An 18109-nucleotide genomic window follows, 5' to 3' on the forward strand; every position below is an offset into this window, starting at 1 on the left:
TGAGCTATGATCTATGCTGAAAATTACACTTAATGTAATAAAGGGAGAAAACTGCAGTTGTCAAATAAAAAACTAAGTAAACAATAAATATGCAAACAAAGTGGATGTTGGTATTATGAAAATTGAGTCTGGGGGATTAATAATGGGAAATAAGGCGGCAGATGAATTGAACAAGTGCATTGCATTGGTCTTCACCATCAAGGATACAAGTAACATCCCAGAAATGGCTGTAAATCAGGTTTTGGGAAGGAGGGAGGAATTGGAGAAAATTATAACAGCAGAGAAGTGATACTTTGCAAATTATCGGAGCTACAGCTGACAAACATCCAGGTCCGGATGGACTTCATCCGTGTGTCTAAAAAGAAGTGGCTAGTGAGATAGTTGATGCATTGGATTTAATTGTCCAAAATTCCCCAGATTGGAGAAAGATTCCGTTAGATTGGAAGATACCAAATGTATCTCTCTTATTCAAAAAAGGAGTCAGGCAGAAAGTAGGAAACTACAAGCCAGTTAGTTCTCTCACAGGAAATATGTTAGAAGCTATTCTCAGGTCACGTCAATAAATTCAAGGCAATCAGGCAGAGTCAACATGGTTTTGTGAAAGGGAAATCATGTTTAACCAATTTATTGGAGTTCTTTGAAGGAGTCACAAGTGCAGTGGATAACGGAGAACCGGTGGATGTACTGTAAGATTTCCAGAAGGCATTTGATAAGGTGCTGCAGAAATAAATGCTCATGGTGTCGGGGTAACATAGTGGTATGGATTGAAGTTTGGCTGGCTGACAGGAAACAGCTAGAATAAATGTTTTTTTTTCTGGTTCGTAGGATGTAATGATAGTGCTGGGACCTCAACCTTTTACAATGTATATAAACGACTTGGATGCAGGGACCAACGGTATAGTTGCCAAATTTACTGATGACAAAAACATGCAGGAAATAAAGTTGTGAAAAGGACAGATATAAAGAGGCTACAAAAAGGGCACAGGTAGGTTAAGAAGAGGAGAGGATGTTTTCACTTGTGGGGGAAACTAGAACTAGGTGCATCTATTTTAGTATTAGCTACGATTGACAATCACCACATCAAAAGTAGTTAAGTGCTTTCAGCTGCGAAAAAGAGGAAGTGAAAGTACTCATCTCCTAGATGTTTACAAAACATTGTGGTTAGCTTCACAGCAGGATACTTGATTTGCATTCAAGCGTGAAAGGAATTTAGAATAAACAATCCAGACACCTAGCTGTCTGGAAGCTATTACTGTCAATTACAACAAACTAAAAAGCTATTTCTATTTAGGGCAGCACGGTAGCACAAGTGGCTAGCACTGTTGCTTCACAGCGCCAGGGTCCCAGGTTCGATGCGGATTCTGCACGTTCTCCCCATGTCTGCGTGGGTTTCCTCTGGGTGCTCCGGTTTCCTCCCACAGTCCAAAGATGTGCAGGTTAGGTGGATTGGCCATGATAAATTGCCCTTAGTGACCAAAAAGGTTAGGAGGGGTTATTGGGTTACAGGGATAGGGTGGAAGTGTGGGCTTAAATGGGTCGGTGCAGACTTTCATAGAATTTACAGTGCAGAAGGAGGCCATTCGGCCCATCGAGTCTGCACCGGCTCTTGGAAAGAGCACCCTATCCAAGGTCAACACCGCCACCCTATCCCCATAACCCCACCCAACACTAAGGGCAATTTTGGACACTAAGGGCAATTTATCATGGCCAATCCACCTAACCTGCACATCTTTGGACTGTGGGAGGAAACCGGGGCACCCGGAGGAAACCCACGCACACACGGGGAGGATGTGCAGACTCCGCACAGACAGTGACCCAAGCCGGAATCGAACCTGGGACCCTGGAGCTGTGAAGCAATTGTGCTATCCACAAGGCTACCGTGCTGCCCCTTGATGGCCGAATGGCCTCCTTCTGCACTGTGTGTTCTATGTTCTTTGACAGTAAATAGAAACCTCACAGATTAAAGGATGTGAGGGGGTTTATAGCCTTGTGAGGGGTTTTTGTTTTCTATGAAGTAACAGCTGCTGCTTTCTACACTTCTGTCTGGGGCAGGTGTAAGGGATAAGAAAGTGAAAAAGCACTGATTTTCTTTAGCTTCCAGGCTGGGATGACTGATTTGGGTGGGGGGGGGAGGAGCCTCTGATATGGGGGCGGGGGGGGGGGGGGAGTCTCTGATATAGGGGGGGGGGTCTCTGATTTCGGGGGGGGGTCTCTGATATGGGGTTTGGCCGGGTCACCCTCATGTGTGCATGCTCTGTTGAGGGAGGGGTGGGGTTGACCGTAATGTCCATGGTGGTGGGTAGGGGCGACTACCAGACCTCGGTAATGGGCCGTCCGCTCAAAATGGTGGCCCGATAGCAGGATTCCATTCCAAGCTCCCCGCCATGGCAAGGGAGAGTGAATCGCTCCTAGGTGCTGCTTCTAGTGCCAGACTAGGAGCGACTCAACCCCAGCAGTTGTTAGTTTCCCCAAGCGGAGAATCCTGCCCTTTTTCTTACAATGAGCCACAGTGACCAAAAAGAAAAGGAAGCAAATCCTGTACTCCAACTCCAAATACCTGTGGGATGTCCTCACCATCTGCCAAAAGGTCTGTGGGTAGATGATCAGTCACATGAAGATCCAGAAACTTACAACCCTGGATAGACACCACCCTCAAATCGAGGGGCAACCAACGACAGCATGTTTACAATGGACAATTAGACTTGATTGGGTCTTTGGCGACTACAGTTTCCCAGACTTCCAAAATTCAGGAATCGAATAATTACCAACCTAATCCTGGGTGTAAATAGGAGTTTAAAGAATGTGTGCAGTCCTCAAAATGTTGTGTAGATGCTCCATAGTATATCTGTACATTCTAATTTCACCATTGCTTTACAAGAACAAAGAATACTCTCTAATAGCATTTTTAATTCTAACTCTTCACAGTGCTAGCACTACTAGCATACCATTCAAATAACAAAATGAATACTCACATTTTTATGATACTCTTGAGAGTAAACAGTAGTTCTGTAAATGCCGTAAAAACAAACGGTCAATATAAATGCAACTACCAAATTTAAGAAAGCTCTTATGAGGTAGATTCGGCACTTTTCTCTCTGGGTCCGACCTGCAATCTTCTGCTTGATTCTTTCTTCATCCAAGTCAGTCTATTGCCATTCAAAAAACTGCTTTAATTCTTAATTTCTTGTTAAAAATCATAATAAAAATGACTGACTTTGAACTTATCAAAGGTAAGTTTTTCCTGAAAGTGAGCATTTAAAAGGGAAATTGCCATTTTAAGGTTGCACTCCAGCAACACATTAACCCAATGTAAATTCTGATTTAACGATACCACAAACAACTCAACATCAACATTTCGAAATGCCTCACATTACCATGTTCCTGATTTTAAACACTGGATTCCACCCACCCAGATTACCCAATTAGCAGCCTTTTCCCTGAGTCAGTCAGCGATGAGCAGGTTTGAACCTGGATCACATCCTGAACTGGCACTCCAGCACTGGGAAGGAGAGAAGTCCGGTTAAGGCCAGAAACCCATCTTTGAGGGGGAAAAGTTTTGTTTTAAAAAACCCTATTTCTTTGTGCAATCACTCCTCGAGCAAAGTATTCTTTCCGCACAGTTTTACAAAGTAAACTAAAATTTGGTGGTTTTGGTCTAGTGGCCTAGCCACTGTTGGGTCTGGTCTGGGATGGTAATACTGTATTCACTGGTGTTTAGAAGAATGAGACGGGATCTCATTGAAACATACAAAATCCTGACAGGGCCGGACTGACCAAGTGCAGGGATGCTGGCTGGAGTCGGGAACAAAGGGGCAGTCTCAGGATATGGCATGGGCCATTTAGGACTCAGATGAGGTGCAAAATCTTCACTAAGAGGGTAGTAAACCTGTGGAATTCTCTACCACAGAAGGCTTTGGAGGACAAATCACTGGATTTATTTAAGAAAGAAAGACAGGTTTCGCAATACTAAAGCCATCAAGAGGCATGCTGAGAGAGTGGGAGTATCGTGTTGAGATAGAGGATCATCCATAATCACATTGAATGACAGAGCAGCCTCAGTGGGCAGGTGGGTCAAACCCGCTGCTGCTTCTAAATAATCATCTCCAACATTATTCGTTCAAAACGGGCGACAAAAAAGCCCTCGGATGTTACGACATATAAAGGTTTCTTCAGCAGAAAATCCCTGCACCATTTTTTGTCTTCCTCCACTTTTCCCATACAACCTTTTTTCCATCAAGCAATGACTTGTGCCTGGGTGTGACTCTACAGTATTGATGTGCCTGTAAATCCAACTCCAAAAACAAACTTGCAATCAAGAAACTAGCAAACTATTTATCATGAGGTCCGTACTGCCAGATGATATCTCACTGTTGCTGGACATTCACAGATGCATGTTCACTGAGGACTACCCGGTAACAATCAGTGTTAGGAATCTCAAATCCTCCCCAGACTATGCTGACGTCTGCGCTACCATCCCAGCCAAAACTCCCTGAACAGGAGGTTTAACTGGAATTTCCACATTATATACAGTCCAACACTACATCGCCCACTGCTTTTTTCTTACACTGAGACATCAGGAAAGTTTACACTTTGGCTATTGCTATTCTAAGAGGAAAGGTGAAAAATACTTACTTTGAGTTCGTACTGTAGGCAGCTATGTTTCAGCTCTGCAGCACGCTGATCAGTGATGCAGAAGTCCCAACCTGCAAAAATCTTATTACAAAAACTCTGAAATCGGTCTTCAGATCTGATGAAGCTTTGTTTGAAACCTTCCACAGCTCTAAGGGATTGACCGAAGATAAAGATAATAATAATAATCATTTTATTGTCACAAGTAGGCTTACATTAACACTGCAATGAAGTTACTGTGAAAAGCCCCTAGTCGCCACATTCCGGTGCCTGTTCGGCGCACAGAGAGGAGAATTCAGAATTCTCAGCTGGTACGGGGATTGAACCCGCGCTGCTGGCCTTGTTCTGCATCACACACCAGCTATCTAGCCCACTGTGCAAAAGATAGTAGAAATGGTTAAAAAAAAAAGTGAAATATGTACTTTCCAAATCGACGTTCAAAACTCACTTTTCAAATAAACTTTGAAACTGCCTAAATACACACAATTTCAGTAGTTTCAATCAAATGGGACTTGTACAGGATAAAACATTTAATTTTGAATATTCTCAATTAACATGGAAAATGTAGTCTGGTTATTCACAATATATTGCTGTCGAGTTTTTACTGAAATCGCCCAAGAGCTGGCACTGTTTCTTCACTTCCCTTTTTTACGTACAGTTTCTGCAATAAAGGTTTATTTGTAAAGGTGAATCATTTGTTATTGGTATAATTTTCACCCTTTGAAGGACAGTCAATCTTTACAGGCAGGACTTAGAACTTTAACATAAACTGGCAGTTGGAGCAAAAGATCTATCGCCCACCATCTACAAGGCACAAGTCAGGAGTGTGATGGAATACTCTCCACTTGCCTGGATGAGTGCAGCTCCAACAACACTCGAGAAACTCGACACCATCCAGGACAGAGCAGCCCATCTGACTAGCACCTCATCCTCCACCCTAAACATTCACTCCCTCCACCACTGCACACAGTGACACCAGTATATACCATCTACAAGATGCAGAAACTCACTAAGGCTCCTGTTACCGCCTCTTCCAAACCCATGACCTCTACCACCTACACGTACAAGAGCAGGTGGGTGTGTGGGAACAAGGCCACCTGCAAGTTCCCCTCCAAACTGTACACCATCCTGACTTGGGACTATATTGCCGTTCCTTCACTATTGCTGAGTCAAAATCCTGGAATTGCCTCCCCAAAAGCACTGTGGGTGTATCAACAACATATGGACTGCAACGGTTAAAGAAGGCAGCTCACCACCACCTTCAAGGGCAATTAGGGACAGGCAATTAATGGTGGCCTAGCCAGTGAGTCCCACATTTCCTGAAAGAATATTAAAAAACGTTACCTTTTCACTACCCAGAACAGGCTCAACAGGATGTAGGAGATCATTGCCATGAAGTATGCAAGCGGTAGATTATAGTGCAAATTGCCAGAATGCAAACGATCAATTTTGTAAAATCCATAAAATAGGTATGTCTGCTCCAGGAATCCCTAAAAGCAATCACAAAATATACTCGTAAATGATCAGCAGATATTCCAGCAGAGACCTTTCAAAAAGGATGTGTAACAGATTTTACCTAAATTCTGTATGTTCCATGTGTTAGAATCGTGGACAGCGCCATGTGGGGGTGGCAGCAGGGGCAAAGGGAGCTATAGAAATGTGGCAGGTATTTTACACGGGTTCTCCATTCGCAAAGGTTTCAAAGTTTTATTTTTTAAATTATAATTTGTTCTTCAATAACCATAATTTCTTGTTATGGTTTTAAGAAAAAGCGTTTGTTCTGCTGCAGTGCAATCGAGCGCTGTTATTCCCGTATTTTCAAAAGATTTATGTTTAAATCAAGAAATGTTTCTGAAAAACAACTGGATGTGGAACTGAATCTATGTAAACCTCAAACAAAATACAAGCCCTTTTACTCTTCAATTTTCCATTGGGATGAGCAGTGAAGAAGTCCGATCTGAAACTAGTGTCCTAAATCTAAACGGAGGAAACTACAAATATACGAGGTGTGAGTTGACGGATTGGGGAATTTCATTAGGAAGCATGAAGGTTGACAGGCAATGGCTAATTCTTAAGGACACAACATAATTGTTATGCATTCCTTTCTGGAGCGAAAACCAAACAAGAAAAGCAGCCCAACTATGGCTGACGAAAGAAATTAAGGATAGCATTAGATCCAAAGAGGAATCATATAATGTTGCTCGAAAAAGTAGCAATCCTGGTGATTGGGGGCAGTTGAGAGTTCAACTAAGGAGGACCAAGAAATTGATTATGGGGGGAAAAAAAGAGTATAAGAATAAGCTTGTAAGTAACAATAAAGCTTCTACAAGTACATACAAAGAAAAAAGATTACTGAAGATAAATGTAGGTCCCCTACAGTCAAAAATTGAAGAATTTATAATAGAAAACAAAGAAATGGCAGATAAATTAAACAACTACTTTAGTTCTATCTTCATTGAGGAAGACAAAAATAACTTCTCAGAAATGCTGAGGAACTGAGGGCCGAGTCTAGTGGTGAGCAACCTGTGGCCCATCAGGGTTCTGAGTGTAGCCCAGAAGACAATTTGTTAACCGCTGCACATTCGGAAGTTTGCCACATTCCACAGATTTCCATTTGCATAGTTTTTTTCCGACCAGTATGACTGAAGTGGTTTGCATGTAAAGAAGGGGCACTTGAAGTGAGGTGCACGCTGACTGCACACAACATTGGTGCAGAGGGAGTGCAGGACTCCGACAGCCGAAGTGTAAATATTTTATATTTTTACCCTTTGAAGTTGGTGATAGTTCCATTAATATATAAACGTTTAAGCATTTTCTATATCTTGATCTGAAATATTCAGCTAGTGTTAAATGTATTTAACCTTATTCATGGGGTCATGATTAGTGAACAAGTCTGATTTAAACCTTGTGGCCCACTGAGAAGGAGGGTCACTCATGGGCCCACTTACTAGCCTAGGATGCCCAGTACTGGCCGAGTGAGGAGGAGGAATTGAAGGAAATTAGTATTACTGAAAAAAAGGCCGGAGAAATTAATAGCCAAAAGGGCTATTAATTATTAATTATTAGGGTGACACAGTGGTTAGCACTGCTGCCTCAAAGCTCCAGGGTTCTGGGTTCAATTCCAGCCTCGGGTGACTGTCTGTGTGGAGTCTGCACGTTCTCCCCATGTCTGCGTGGGTTTCCTCCCACAATCCAAAAAGACGTGCAGGTTAGGTGGATTGGCCATGCTAAATTGCCCCTTGGTGTCCAAAAGGTTAGATGGGGTTACTGGGATAAGGTGGAGGCGTTGAACTAAGTAGGGCACTCTTTCAAAGCAGACTCGATGGGCGGAAAGGCCTCCTTCTGCACCGTAGGGATTCAGTCCCCAGGGTCTGATAATCGACATCCCAGGGTATTAAAAGGGGTGGTATTGGAAATAGTTGCGTTGTCGTCATCTTCCAAAATTCTGTAAATTCTGCAATGGTCCCAGCTGATTGGAGGGTGTCAATTGTAACTACGCTATTTAAAGGGAGTGTGAAACAGGAATCACAGACCGGTTAGCCTGACATCAATAATTGGGAAAATTCTAGCGTCTATTATAAAGGATGTGATATAAGGACAATTAGAAAATATTAACAGGATTAGACAAAGTCGACATGGGTTTATTTGTGAATTTAACAGAATTAGCAGAATAGATATGGGTGAACTAGTAGATATGGTGCATTTGAATTGTTAGAAAGCTTTGATAAAGTCCCACATAAGAGGCTAGTGTGCAAAATTAAAGCTCATGGGATTGGAGATAATCCATTGACATGGATTAAGAAATGGTTTGCTGACAGGAAATAATGAGTAGGAATAAATGGGTCTTAACAGAGTGGCAAGCGGTGGTTAGTGGGGCTCTGCAGGAATCAGTGCTTGGGCCCCAGCTAGTCACAATATGCATCATTGATTTGGATAAGGCGGCCAAATGTAATATTTCCACATTTGCTGATGGGAAACTCAGTCGGAATGAGTGGTGAGGAGGATATTAAGAGCCTGCAAGGTGATTTTTTAAAAATTCATTTATAGGATGTGGGTGTCAGTAGCTCGGCCAGCATTTACTGCCCTCCCCTAATTGTGCATTTACTGCCCTCCCCTAATTGTGCATTTACTGCCCTGCCCTAATTATGCATTTACTGCCCTGCCCTAATTGTGCATTTACTGCTCTCCCCTAATTGTGCATTTACTGCCCTGCCCTAATTGTGCATTTACTGCCCTCCCCTAATTGTGCATTTACTGCTCTCCCCTAATTGTGCATTTACTGCCCTCCCCTAATTGTGCATTTACTGCCCTCCCCTAATTGTGCATTTACTGCCCTCCCCTAATTGTGCATTTACTGCCCTCCCCTAATTGTGCATTTACTGCCCTGCCCTAATTGTGCATTTACTGCTCTGCCCTAATTGTGCATTTACTGCCCTGCCCTAATTGTGCATTTACTGCCCTCCCCTAATTGTGCATTTACTGCCCTCCCCTAATTGTGCATTTACTGCCCTCCCCTAATTGTGCATTTACTGCTCTCCCCTAATTGTGCATTTACTGCCCTGCCCTAATTGTGCATTTACTGCCCTCCCCTAATTGTGCATTTACTGCCCTCCCCTAATTGTGCATTTACTGCCCTCCCCTAATTGTGCATTTACTGCCCTGCCCTAATTGTGCATTTACTGCTCTGCCCTAATTGTGCATTTACCGCTCTGCCCTAATTGTGCATTTACTGCTCTGCCCTAATTGTGCATTTACTGCTCTGCCCTAATTGTGCATTTACTGCCCTGCCCTAATTGTGCATTTACTGCCCTGCCCTAATTGTGCATTTACTGCCCTGCCCTAATTGTGCATTTACTGCTCTCCCCTAATTGTGCATTTACTGCTCTCCCCTAATTGTGCATTTACTGCCCTCCCCTAATTGTGCATTTAGTGCCCTCCCCTAATTGTGCATTTACTGCCCTGCCCTAATTGTGCATTTACTGCTCTCCCCTAATTGTGCATTTACTGCTCTCCCCTAATTGTGCATTTACTGCCCTGCCCTAATTGTGCATTTACTGCCCTGCCCTAATTGTGCATTTACTGCCCTGCCCTAATTGTGCATTTACTGCCCTCCCCTAATTGCCCTCAAACTGAGTGGATTGCGAGGCCATTTAGAGAAGTTAAGTGAGTGGGCAAATACATGGCAGATACCGTATAATGTGGGTAAATGTGAAGCTATCAACTTTGGAAGGAGATACGGACTGGCAGAGTATTATTTAAACATTTATATATTCGGAAATGTTTATGTACAAAGGTGTCAGGTGTATGGGCAGAGCACGGGAATATGTTGTTGAGATAGAGGAGCAGCCATGACCATATTGAATGACAGAGCAGGCTCGAAGGGCTGAATGGCCTACTCCTGATTCTATTTTCTACGTTTCTATATTTCACAATGGCCAAGGAATATGTTGCCAAAACACAAGCCAATAACAGTAGCAAAACATATATGCACGCAAACAAATCCCAATTTATGAACTAACCATCTTTCTCGGAAAATGTCGACCTACAAATGTTTAGCTAGTTGCAGAAGTCATATTGGGACTGTTTCTCTCCACAGATGCTGCCTGGCATGCACTTTTTAATTTCAGATCTCCAGCGTTTGCAGTATTTTGCTTTTATTCATCACTCGCTGTTCAACTCACTGTGTGTATCTATTTCTACATTGCTCAGATTTTACGGTGAGTGGCAAATGAACGCTGTTTGTCCTTCATTATAATTACACTTCCCCCCCCTAGGCTTTCTGTGGGGAACTGCGATTTGTGGTAATTCGTGCTGGGAATTACTACAGGGAATTTAGGGCACGTTTCCTCCAAATTGAGAATCTTTACTGAAAAATGCACTCTCAACCAGGTAGTGTGAGTTAGAATATTTTAATTCAATGCAAAATCACATGCTGATGGCGAAATAACAAGAAGGATAGAAATCAGGGATAAAAGAGGAAAATGTTAAATCTGCAACAATGACTGAAATCTGAAAAAATGAGATTCCCGACTTTTAAAAGTATATTTTCAGCGGCAAATTAGATTTGCCACAACATTAAAACATCGATAGTTTACTAATATTCCACTGGACAAGCCCTAAAACTTTCTGGTTTGTTCGGGAGTATCTAGTGGTTAAGAAATGCTACTTCATGTCCTTCAGTGTTTCACCTCGGCGTGATAGTGTTACAGCAATGATTCTGGAAGAGCACGGCAACTTATACAATAACATGTGCATTTGCAATCTCTGGAAGTTGCTGCCCGATTTACTCCTAAATAATGGTGAGTGCTGGCAGCCTGACACTCTTACCCCCAAATCTGGTGTAAAATACTAAATACATCGCACAATAATGCAGGCCTACAATCATCAATTTACAAACAGATGATGGGAGGTAGGGAAAATTAGTTTTTGGATAATTACATGACATTCCTAAACTTCTGTCATAATATATTCCAAAAGCACTTACTGTTCCTGAGAAAAGATTAATCACGTAACTGTAGAAAATGATCAGCTTGTTTTTTGGCTGTTCATACACTGTGCATTCTTCAGCTTTGAAAAAGAAAAACATGATAGGTAAGGTTTTCATTAAACTTCACAGAGGAATATTGCTAACAGCAACAACTTGCACTTTAGGTGTCAGTAAAAGTGGCGAGCACAAAGGAATTTTGAAAAGTTACAACTAATGCATCCACTATCTCTGCAGCAGTTCATTTTAGTCCATGGGATGCAGGCTATCAGAGTCTGGCAACTTGCCAGCCTTTAGTCCCATTATTCTTCCTAAAGAAAACTCGAGTAAGATCCTCCCTCCTTATGCCTTTTGATTCTCTACTATTCTTGGAATGCTTTGTATTTTCCATTGATTCACCTGAGGAAGGAGCCGCGTTCTGAAAACTAGTGATTCAAAACAAACCTGTTAGACTTTAACCTGGTGTTGTAAGACTTCTTACTGTGCTCACCCCAGTCCAACGCCGGCATCTCCACATCATTCCATTATAAAGACAGAGGCCATTGACTATGTTGCCACTGGTAAAGCCCCAAGAACAGACGGCATTCCAGCATAAATCATCAAATGTGAGGAAACTAACAGTTTTGCACCATCTCCATGAACATTTGTGCCTCATGATGAGCGCGATGCAAATATAGTCACCTTGTACAGAAACCAAGGGGATTGCAGCGGCTACAAAATTACTGAGCAATCTTCCAGTTAAGTATCATGGGAGAGGTCTTTGCTCGCATTGCGCTAACTACGTTGGAGAGCTTGGCATCCCTTCTCTACCCTGAGGCTCAATAGTTTGGAGGTGGCTGATTGGTAGTTGACAAGATTATCTAACTTTTGCATTAGTGTTGTGAACAGCACGAACAACTCTACAGTTCTGTCAAAACATCAGATATCACCATTCCTTCACTGTCACTGGGTCAAAATCCTGGAACTCCATCCCTAACAGCACGGCGGGTGTACAAACATCACATGGAGTGCAGAAGTGATGTACATCCGGTGCAGTCCATCGTCTCCCGAGGTGGGAGGGATGCCAGATGGATATACTGCGAAAAGGGGCTTTTCATAGTAACTTCATTGAAGCCTACTTGTGACAACAAGCAATTATTATTATTATATATCATACTAATTTATTTCTATTTTAAGTATTAATTTGTCTATCTTGTTACATTGGGGTGGCACAGTGGTCAGCACTTTTGCCTCACAATGCCAAGGACCTGAGTTCAATTACAGCCTTGGGTGACTGTATGGAGTTTGCACGTTCTCCCCGTGTCTGCATGGGTTTCCTCCGGGTGGTCAGGTTTCCTCCCAAAGATGTGCAAGTTAGGTGGATTGGCCATGAAAAATTGTCCCTTAGAGTCCAAAAGATGTGCAGGTTAGGCGGGGTTCTGGGGTTACAAGGATAGGATAGGGGAGTGGGCGTAGGTAGTGTTGCTAACTTTTGGTTGGTTCAATTGGCTCTGTTTTATAACCCTTGCTCTCGAGTCGCCAGGTATCTTTATGATACCGCCACGAGGTTCAAGTTCAAGTAATGATCAATAACTCAGTACACCAATTAGTAAGATTCAAATAAAAGCACATTTATTTACACACAGTCAAATCTACTCATGCATAAACTCTACTTTCTAAGCTACTTCTATCACTAACAGGCCAATACTTAGCTTCGGACTGGCCCACCAGGTCAGGGGAACAAATGGCCTTTCGTTCGGGTTCTGAGTCTGCGGGATTCGAAGTTGGTACGGACTGGTAGCTAGGAGCGCCTATCGTAGCGAGCGTTGACTTGAGATTTACGTTCTTTTGGCGGCAGCTGGACAGGTCACTGTCAAGGGTTGGTTCGCGGTGCTGAGTGACCCGGTCAAGAAGAACGATTTGAACTTGGGGGCTTAACTGTATAGTCCCCAGGGGCTTCCCGCTTTTCGGGGCGGACCCCGTACCTGGTTCCAGGTGATTGGACTTCGTTCCAATCACTTGGTTCGACTTCTCCAATACTGGAGCGGTTCCCTGATCGATGGGCGGTCTTGAGGTGTCCGTTAACCTCTTTTGTGTTGGCTCCTGCTGGCGCCGGGGAATCTGGCTTGGCTTTGTTTACCTTAAATGTTTCGATTGTTCCTCGGGATCGCTCATTAGTATGTAGATGGCCGCTACATTATTGTGCAGGTGGTTGCTGGTATCGATGCTGTCTGGGCTTTTGCAGAGTTTAATACACAGTAAACTTGCACCTGCTGGTTTCTGCCTCTGTTGGCTGAATTTCCCTGCAGCCTTTGCTGTTCTCCATTTTACATCGGGAATTGGCCAACCCAGGTGGCTACAGTAGAGTGCGCCTTCAGAGGTTCGGTGCAGACTTAATGGACCGAATAGTCTTCTTCTGCGCTGTAGGAATTCTTAGTTCTAAATGCTGTGAGCATTTGGATAAAAAGCCTTTAATTCTCTGATCTCTGGTGCACTCTTATGTTTGTATGCTTTGTCCCATCATGTCATGTTCTGGTCATCATTACAAACACTGCTAACCTTGCATTAGTGCCTGGCATTTAGCTCAGTTGGTTGGACAGCTGGTATGTGATGCTGAGCGATGCCACTAGCATGGGTTCAATTCCTGTACTGACTGACGTTATTCAGGAAGGCCCCACCTTCTAGGCCTTGCCCCTCGCCCGAGGTGTGGTGACCCTCAGGTTAAATCACCGCTAGTCAGTTCTCAAAGGGGAGAGAGAGCAGCCTCTGGTCCTCTGGGACTGTGGTGATATTTACGTTTTATACTATATTTATTTAATGAGGAAAAATATTTTTGTCTGTTGTGTGGAAAAGAGCTGCTGACAGCACAAGAAAAATAATGGAAGGTTTGGATTACAACTGGAAGGCATACAGAATGGAGTGGGAAAGATCTCAGCTGCCCTCTGACATCCATTTTGTGCTTCTGTCACTTTCATTTCCCTTTGAGAAGCCAGCAACATCTAATACTTTTCAACCTTCACATTCAGACAAGTCAGATTGTTCTCATACCAACTGATCTATGAGCAGTACTTTTAATTGGATCGCGTCTAATGAGCACTCTGTTTAACTCGGAAGTTTCCAGAAACAAAATCTTGCATTCCCGAGTTTAACGCGCATTAATTACCTACAACAAAGGAGGAGACATCGGTGAGCGTCACGTTTACATCCCCGAGGTCCGAAACGATCATCGGAATTGTGACGAAAGTAAACATTAATAGAAAGATCACAAAATTCAACAAAACCAGGAAACGCAGAAAGGAGAAATAGGATTGGATTCCGGTGCCAAATTTGCCTGAAAGAAAAATCGAAATAATTCAAGAATCAGAAACAAATGGGGGAACTGATACAAACCATTTTGAGCCTGGTCTGTCACTAAATTATACATAAACTCAACTCCATTTACCTTTGTGATTCCATATTGCTCAATAGACGTAACGAACAAGATCTAGCGATCATAGTTTTTACATTTTCAATAGAGCTAACCTCAATGGCTATTTGAGGGAGTTCCCAAGTATGCAAGGGGTACAGACCTAGTCTATGCAACTGGTCCTCATAATTTAACCCTTTCAGCACTGGTATCTGTCGAGTGCTCAGCAAACTATCAGCCGAATAGACTAGTCTAAGGATGGAGACACATAATTCTGCTTTTGCCAATGAACTCAAATTGACACAATTTTTTAAAATGAGCTATTAACATTTTGCTGAAGCTGACTCGTGTAACCCAACATGCAAATGATTTAAATCAGATTAATTCTACTGTTTAGCTGAACGGCCATTACATTTTCTCACCTTCTATATCATGAATGTCTTTTCTCCACAGGTACAGGCTGGCTATTCGTTCCTTGACCGTTTGAACAAATCTTGCTTTTTTTCTAAATAGAAGGCCTTGATCGAACTTGAAGGCTTGATAGTCATGGCGAGCTCTAATAGAACAGCGATAGAATAAAACTTTTGAAAACAGAAAAACAGTAATGCATGTGAAATTGGACCAAATATTTGAAATGTGGTCTAATCCTGTCCTTGTTCAGGCTGAACGCTCTTTGTTTGTGTATGTTCTGCCCAGATGTGCGACAGGAGTTTCCTCCGAGCTGTTGCCTTCACATCTGCAACGTCACTGGGAGCACGACCAGCTCGCATTCTACTAACATCAATCACATTTCCATTGCAGTTCCATCAAATGTGAGAGCAGAAGAACAGGAGCATCTCCAAGGAAACTTCTGATCCTATATTCCTTTTAATAAACTTTTCTTTTAAACTTATTGATCCATTTTAACTGAAGGATATGCAGAAATCTGAGGGACAATAAAATATTCTGAAGCTCAACAATCATCACAGTGCCACCACGGGCAGCTTACCAGCTTAGGACATAAGGAGAGGATGTCAAGGCGGTTCTATTACATTGCAGTAGCAGAACTCTACAACAAAAAATCTGTTTTAAACAACAGATATACCCTGGATTTGATCAATGAGACAGAGGCAGAGAACATAACGACCAAAAGAAAATCTACTCACTGTCACAGGCTTGTGATATTATGTTATCCATAGCAACATACACAGAGAATAGAAGCATGAGGAGGCCATTCGGCCCCTCAAGCCCACACCGACATTCAATATTTAAAAAAAATAAATATAGAGGACCCAATTATTTTTTTCCAATTAAGGGGCAATTTAGCATGGTCAATCCACCTACCTTGTGCACCTTTCGGGTTGTGGGGGTGAATCCAAGCAGACACGGGGAGAATGTGTAAACTCCACACGGACAGTGACCCGGGGCCGGGATCGAACCTGGGTCCTCAGCGCCGTGAGGCAGCAGTGCTAACCACTGCGCCACCGTGCTGCCCGCGAGGCAGTAGTGCTAACCCACTGCGCCAATGTGCTGCCCGTGACCACCATTCATTATGATCATGACTGATCATCACGTTCAATACCCTGATCCCACCTTCCCCCCATATCCCTTGATCCATTTAGCCCCAAGAGCTATATCTAATTCCTTCTTGAAATTACACAACATTTTGGCCTGTAACTAGTGGGGTCCCTCAAGGATCCGTGTTGGGCCCGCAGTTGTTCACAATTTACATAGACGATTTGGAGTTGGGGACCAAGTGCAATGTGTCAAAGTTTGCAGACGACACTAAGATGAGTGGTAAAGCAAAAAGTGCAGAGGATACCGTAAGTCTGCAGAAGGATTTGGATAGGTTAGGTGAATGGGCTAGGGTCTGGCAGATGGAATTCAATGTTGCCAAGTGTGAGGCTATCCATTTTGGGAGGAATAACAGCAGAATGGATTATTATTTAAACGGTAAGATGTTAAAACATGCTGCTGTGCAGAGGGACCTGGGTGTGCTGGTGCACGAGTCGCAAAAAGTTGGTGTGCAGGTGCAACAGGTGATTAAGAAAGCAAATCGAGCTTTGTCTTTCATTGCTAGAGGGATGGAGTTCAAGACTAGTGAGGTTATGCTGCAATTGTATAGGGTGTTGGTGAGGCCGCATCTGGAGTATTGTGTTCAGTTTTGGTCTCCTTACCTGAGAAAGGACATATTGGCACTGGAGGGAGTGCAGAGGAAATTCACTAGGTTGATCCCAGAGTTGAGGGGATTAGATTATGACGAGAGGTTGAGTAGACTGGGACTGTACTCATTGGAGTTTAGAAGGATGCGGGGGGATCTTATTGAGACATATAAAATTATGAAGGGAATAGATAGGATAGATGCGGGCAGGTTGTTTTCACTGGTCAGGGAAAGCAGAACTAGCCTCAAAATAAGGGGAGGTAGATTTAGGACGGAGTGTAGGAGGAACTTCTTCACCCAAAGGGTTGTGAATCTCTGGAATTCCTTGCCCAGTGAAGCAGTTGAGGCTCCTTCTTTAAACGTTTTTAAGAAAAAGATAGATGCCTTTCTAAAGAATAAAGGGATTGGGGGATATGGTGTACGGGCCGGAGAGTGGAGCTGAGTCCACAAAGATCAGCCATGATCTCATTAAATGGCGGAGCAGGCTCGAGGGGCCAGATGGCCTACTCCTGCTCCTAGTTCTTATGTTCTTACGCAACTACTTTCTGTGGTAGCGAATTCCACAGATTCACCGCTCTCTGGATGAAGAAATTTCTCCTCACCTCAGTCCTAAAAGGTTTATCGCTTATCCTCAAACTATGACCCCTAGTTCTGGACTCCCCACCATCGGGAACATTCTTTCTGAATCTACCCTGTCTAATCCTGTTAGAATTTTGTAAGTTTCTATGAGATCCCCTCTCACTCTCTGAAACTCCAATGAATATAATCCTAACCCACTTAGTCTCTTTCTCATATGACAGTCCCACCATCTCAGGAATCAGTCTGGTAAACCTTCGCTGCACTCCCTCCATAGCAAGAACATCCTTCCTCAGATAATTTGATTTATTATTGTCACATGTATTAGTATACAGTGAAAAGTGTTGTTCCTTGCATGCTGGACAGACAATGCAGACCGTACATAGGGAAGGAAGGAAAGACTGCAGAATATAATGTTACAGTTATAGCAAGGTGTAGAGAAAAGATCAACTTAATACAAGGTAGGTCCATTCAAAAGTCTGATGGCAGTAGGGAAGAAGCTGTTCTTGAGTCGGTTGGTACGTGACCTCAAACTTTGGTATCTTTTTCCTGACGGAAGAAGGTGGGAGAGAGTATGTCCGGGGTGCGTGGGATCCTTAATTATGCTGGCTGCCTTTCTGAGGCAGCGGGAATTGTAGACAGAGCCAATGGATGGGAGGCTGGTTTGCGAGATGGACTGGGCTACATTCACAACCTTTTGTAGTTTCCTGCGGTCTTGGGCAGAGCAGGCTCCATACCAAGCTGCGATACAACCAGAAAGAATGCTTTCTATGGTGCATCTGTAGAAGTTGGTGAGGGTCGAAGCTGACATGCCAAATTTCCTTAGTCTTCTGAGAAAGTAGAGTCGTTGGTGGGCTTTCTTAACTATAGTGTCGGCATGGGGGGACCAGGACAG

At 43.2% G+C, this 18109-nt stretch overlaps 1 protein-coding gene across 2 annotated transcripts in view; it reads right to left on the bottom strand.

Moving 5' to 3' along the window:
• LOC140394525 (transmembrane channel-like protein 7) overlaps positions 1-18109 on the bottom strand; it is an 84460-nt gene that overhangs the window by 32190 nt on the left and 34161 nt on the right. For both annotated transcript variants that reach the window (XR_011935896.1, XM_072481872.1), the window contains exons 3-8: positions 14921-15054; positions 14256-14423; positions 11114-11196; positions 5974-6119; positions 4633-4780; positions 2973-3146 (exon numbers count right to left, since the gene is read on the bottom strand). Coding sequence is in view for 1 of the 2 variants with exons in the window: in XM_072481872.1 (XP_072337973.1) it covers positions 2973-3146; positions 4633-4780; positions 5974-6119; positions 11114-11196; positions 14256-14423; positions 14921-15054 (853 nt within the window). In the remaining variant the exon portion in view is untranslated. The remainder of the gene's footprint in view (positions 1-2972; positions 3147-4632; positions 4781-5973; positions 6120-11113; positions 11197-14255; positions 14424-14920; positions 15055-18109) is intronic.

The sequence above is a fragment of the Scyliorhinus torazame genome, chromosome 17, assembly GCF_047496885.1.
Source record: "Scyliorhinus torazame isolate Kashiwa2021f chromosome 17, sScyTor2.1, whole genome shotgun sequence".
Taxonomy (NCBI): domain Eukaryota; kingdom Metazoa; phylum Chordata; class Chondrichthyes; order Carcharhiniformes; family Scyliorhinidae; genus Scyliorhinus; species Scyliorhinus torazame.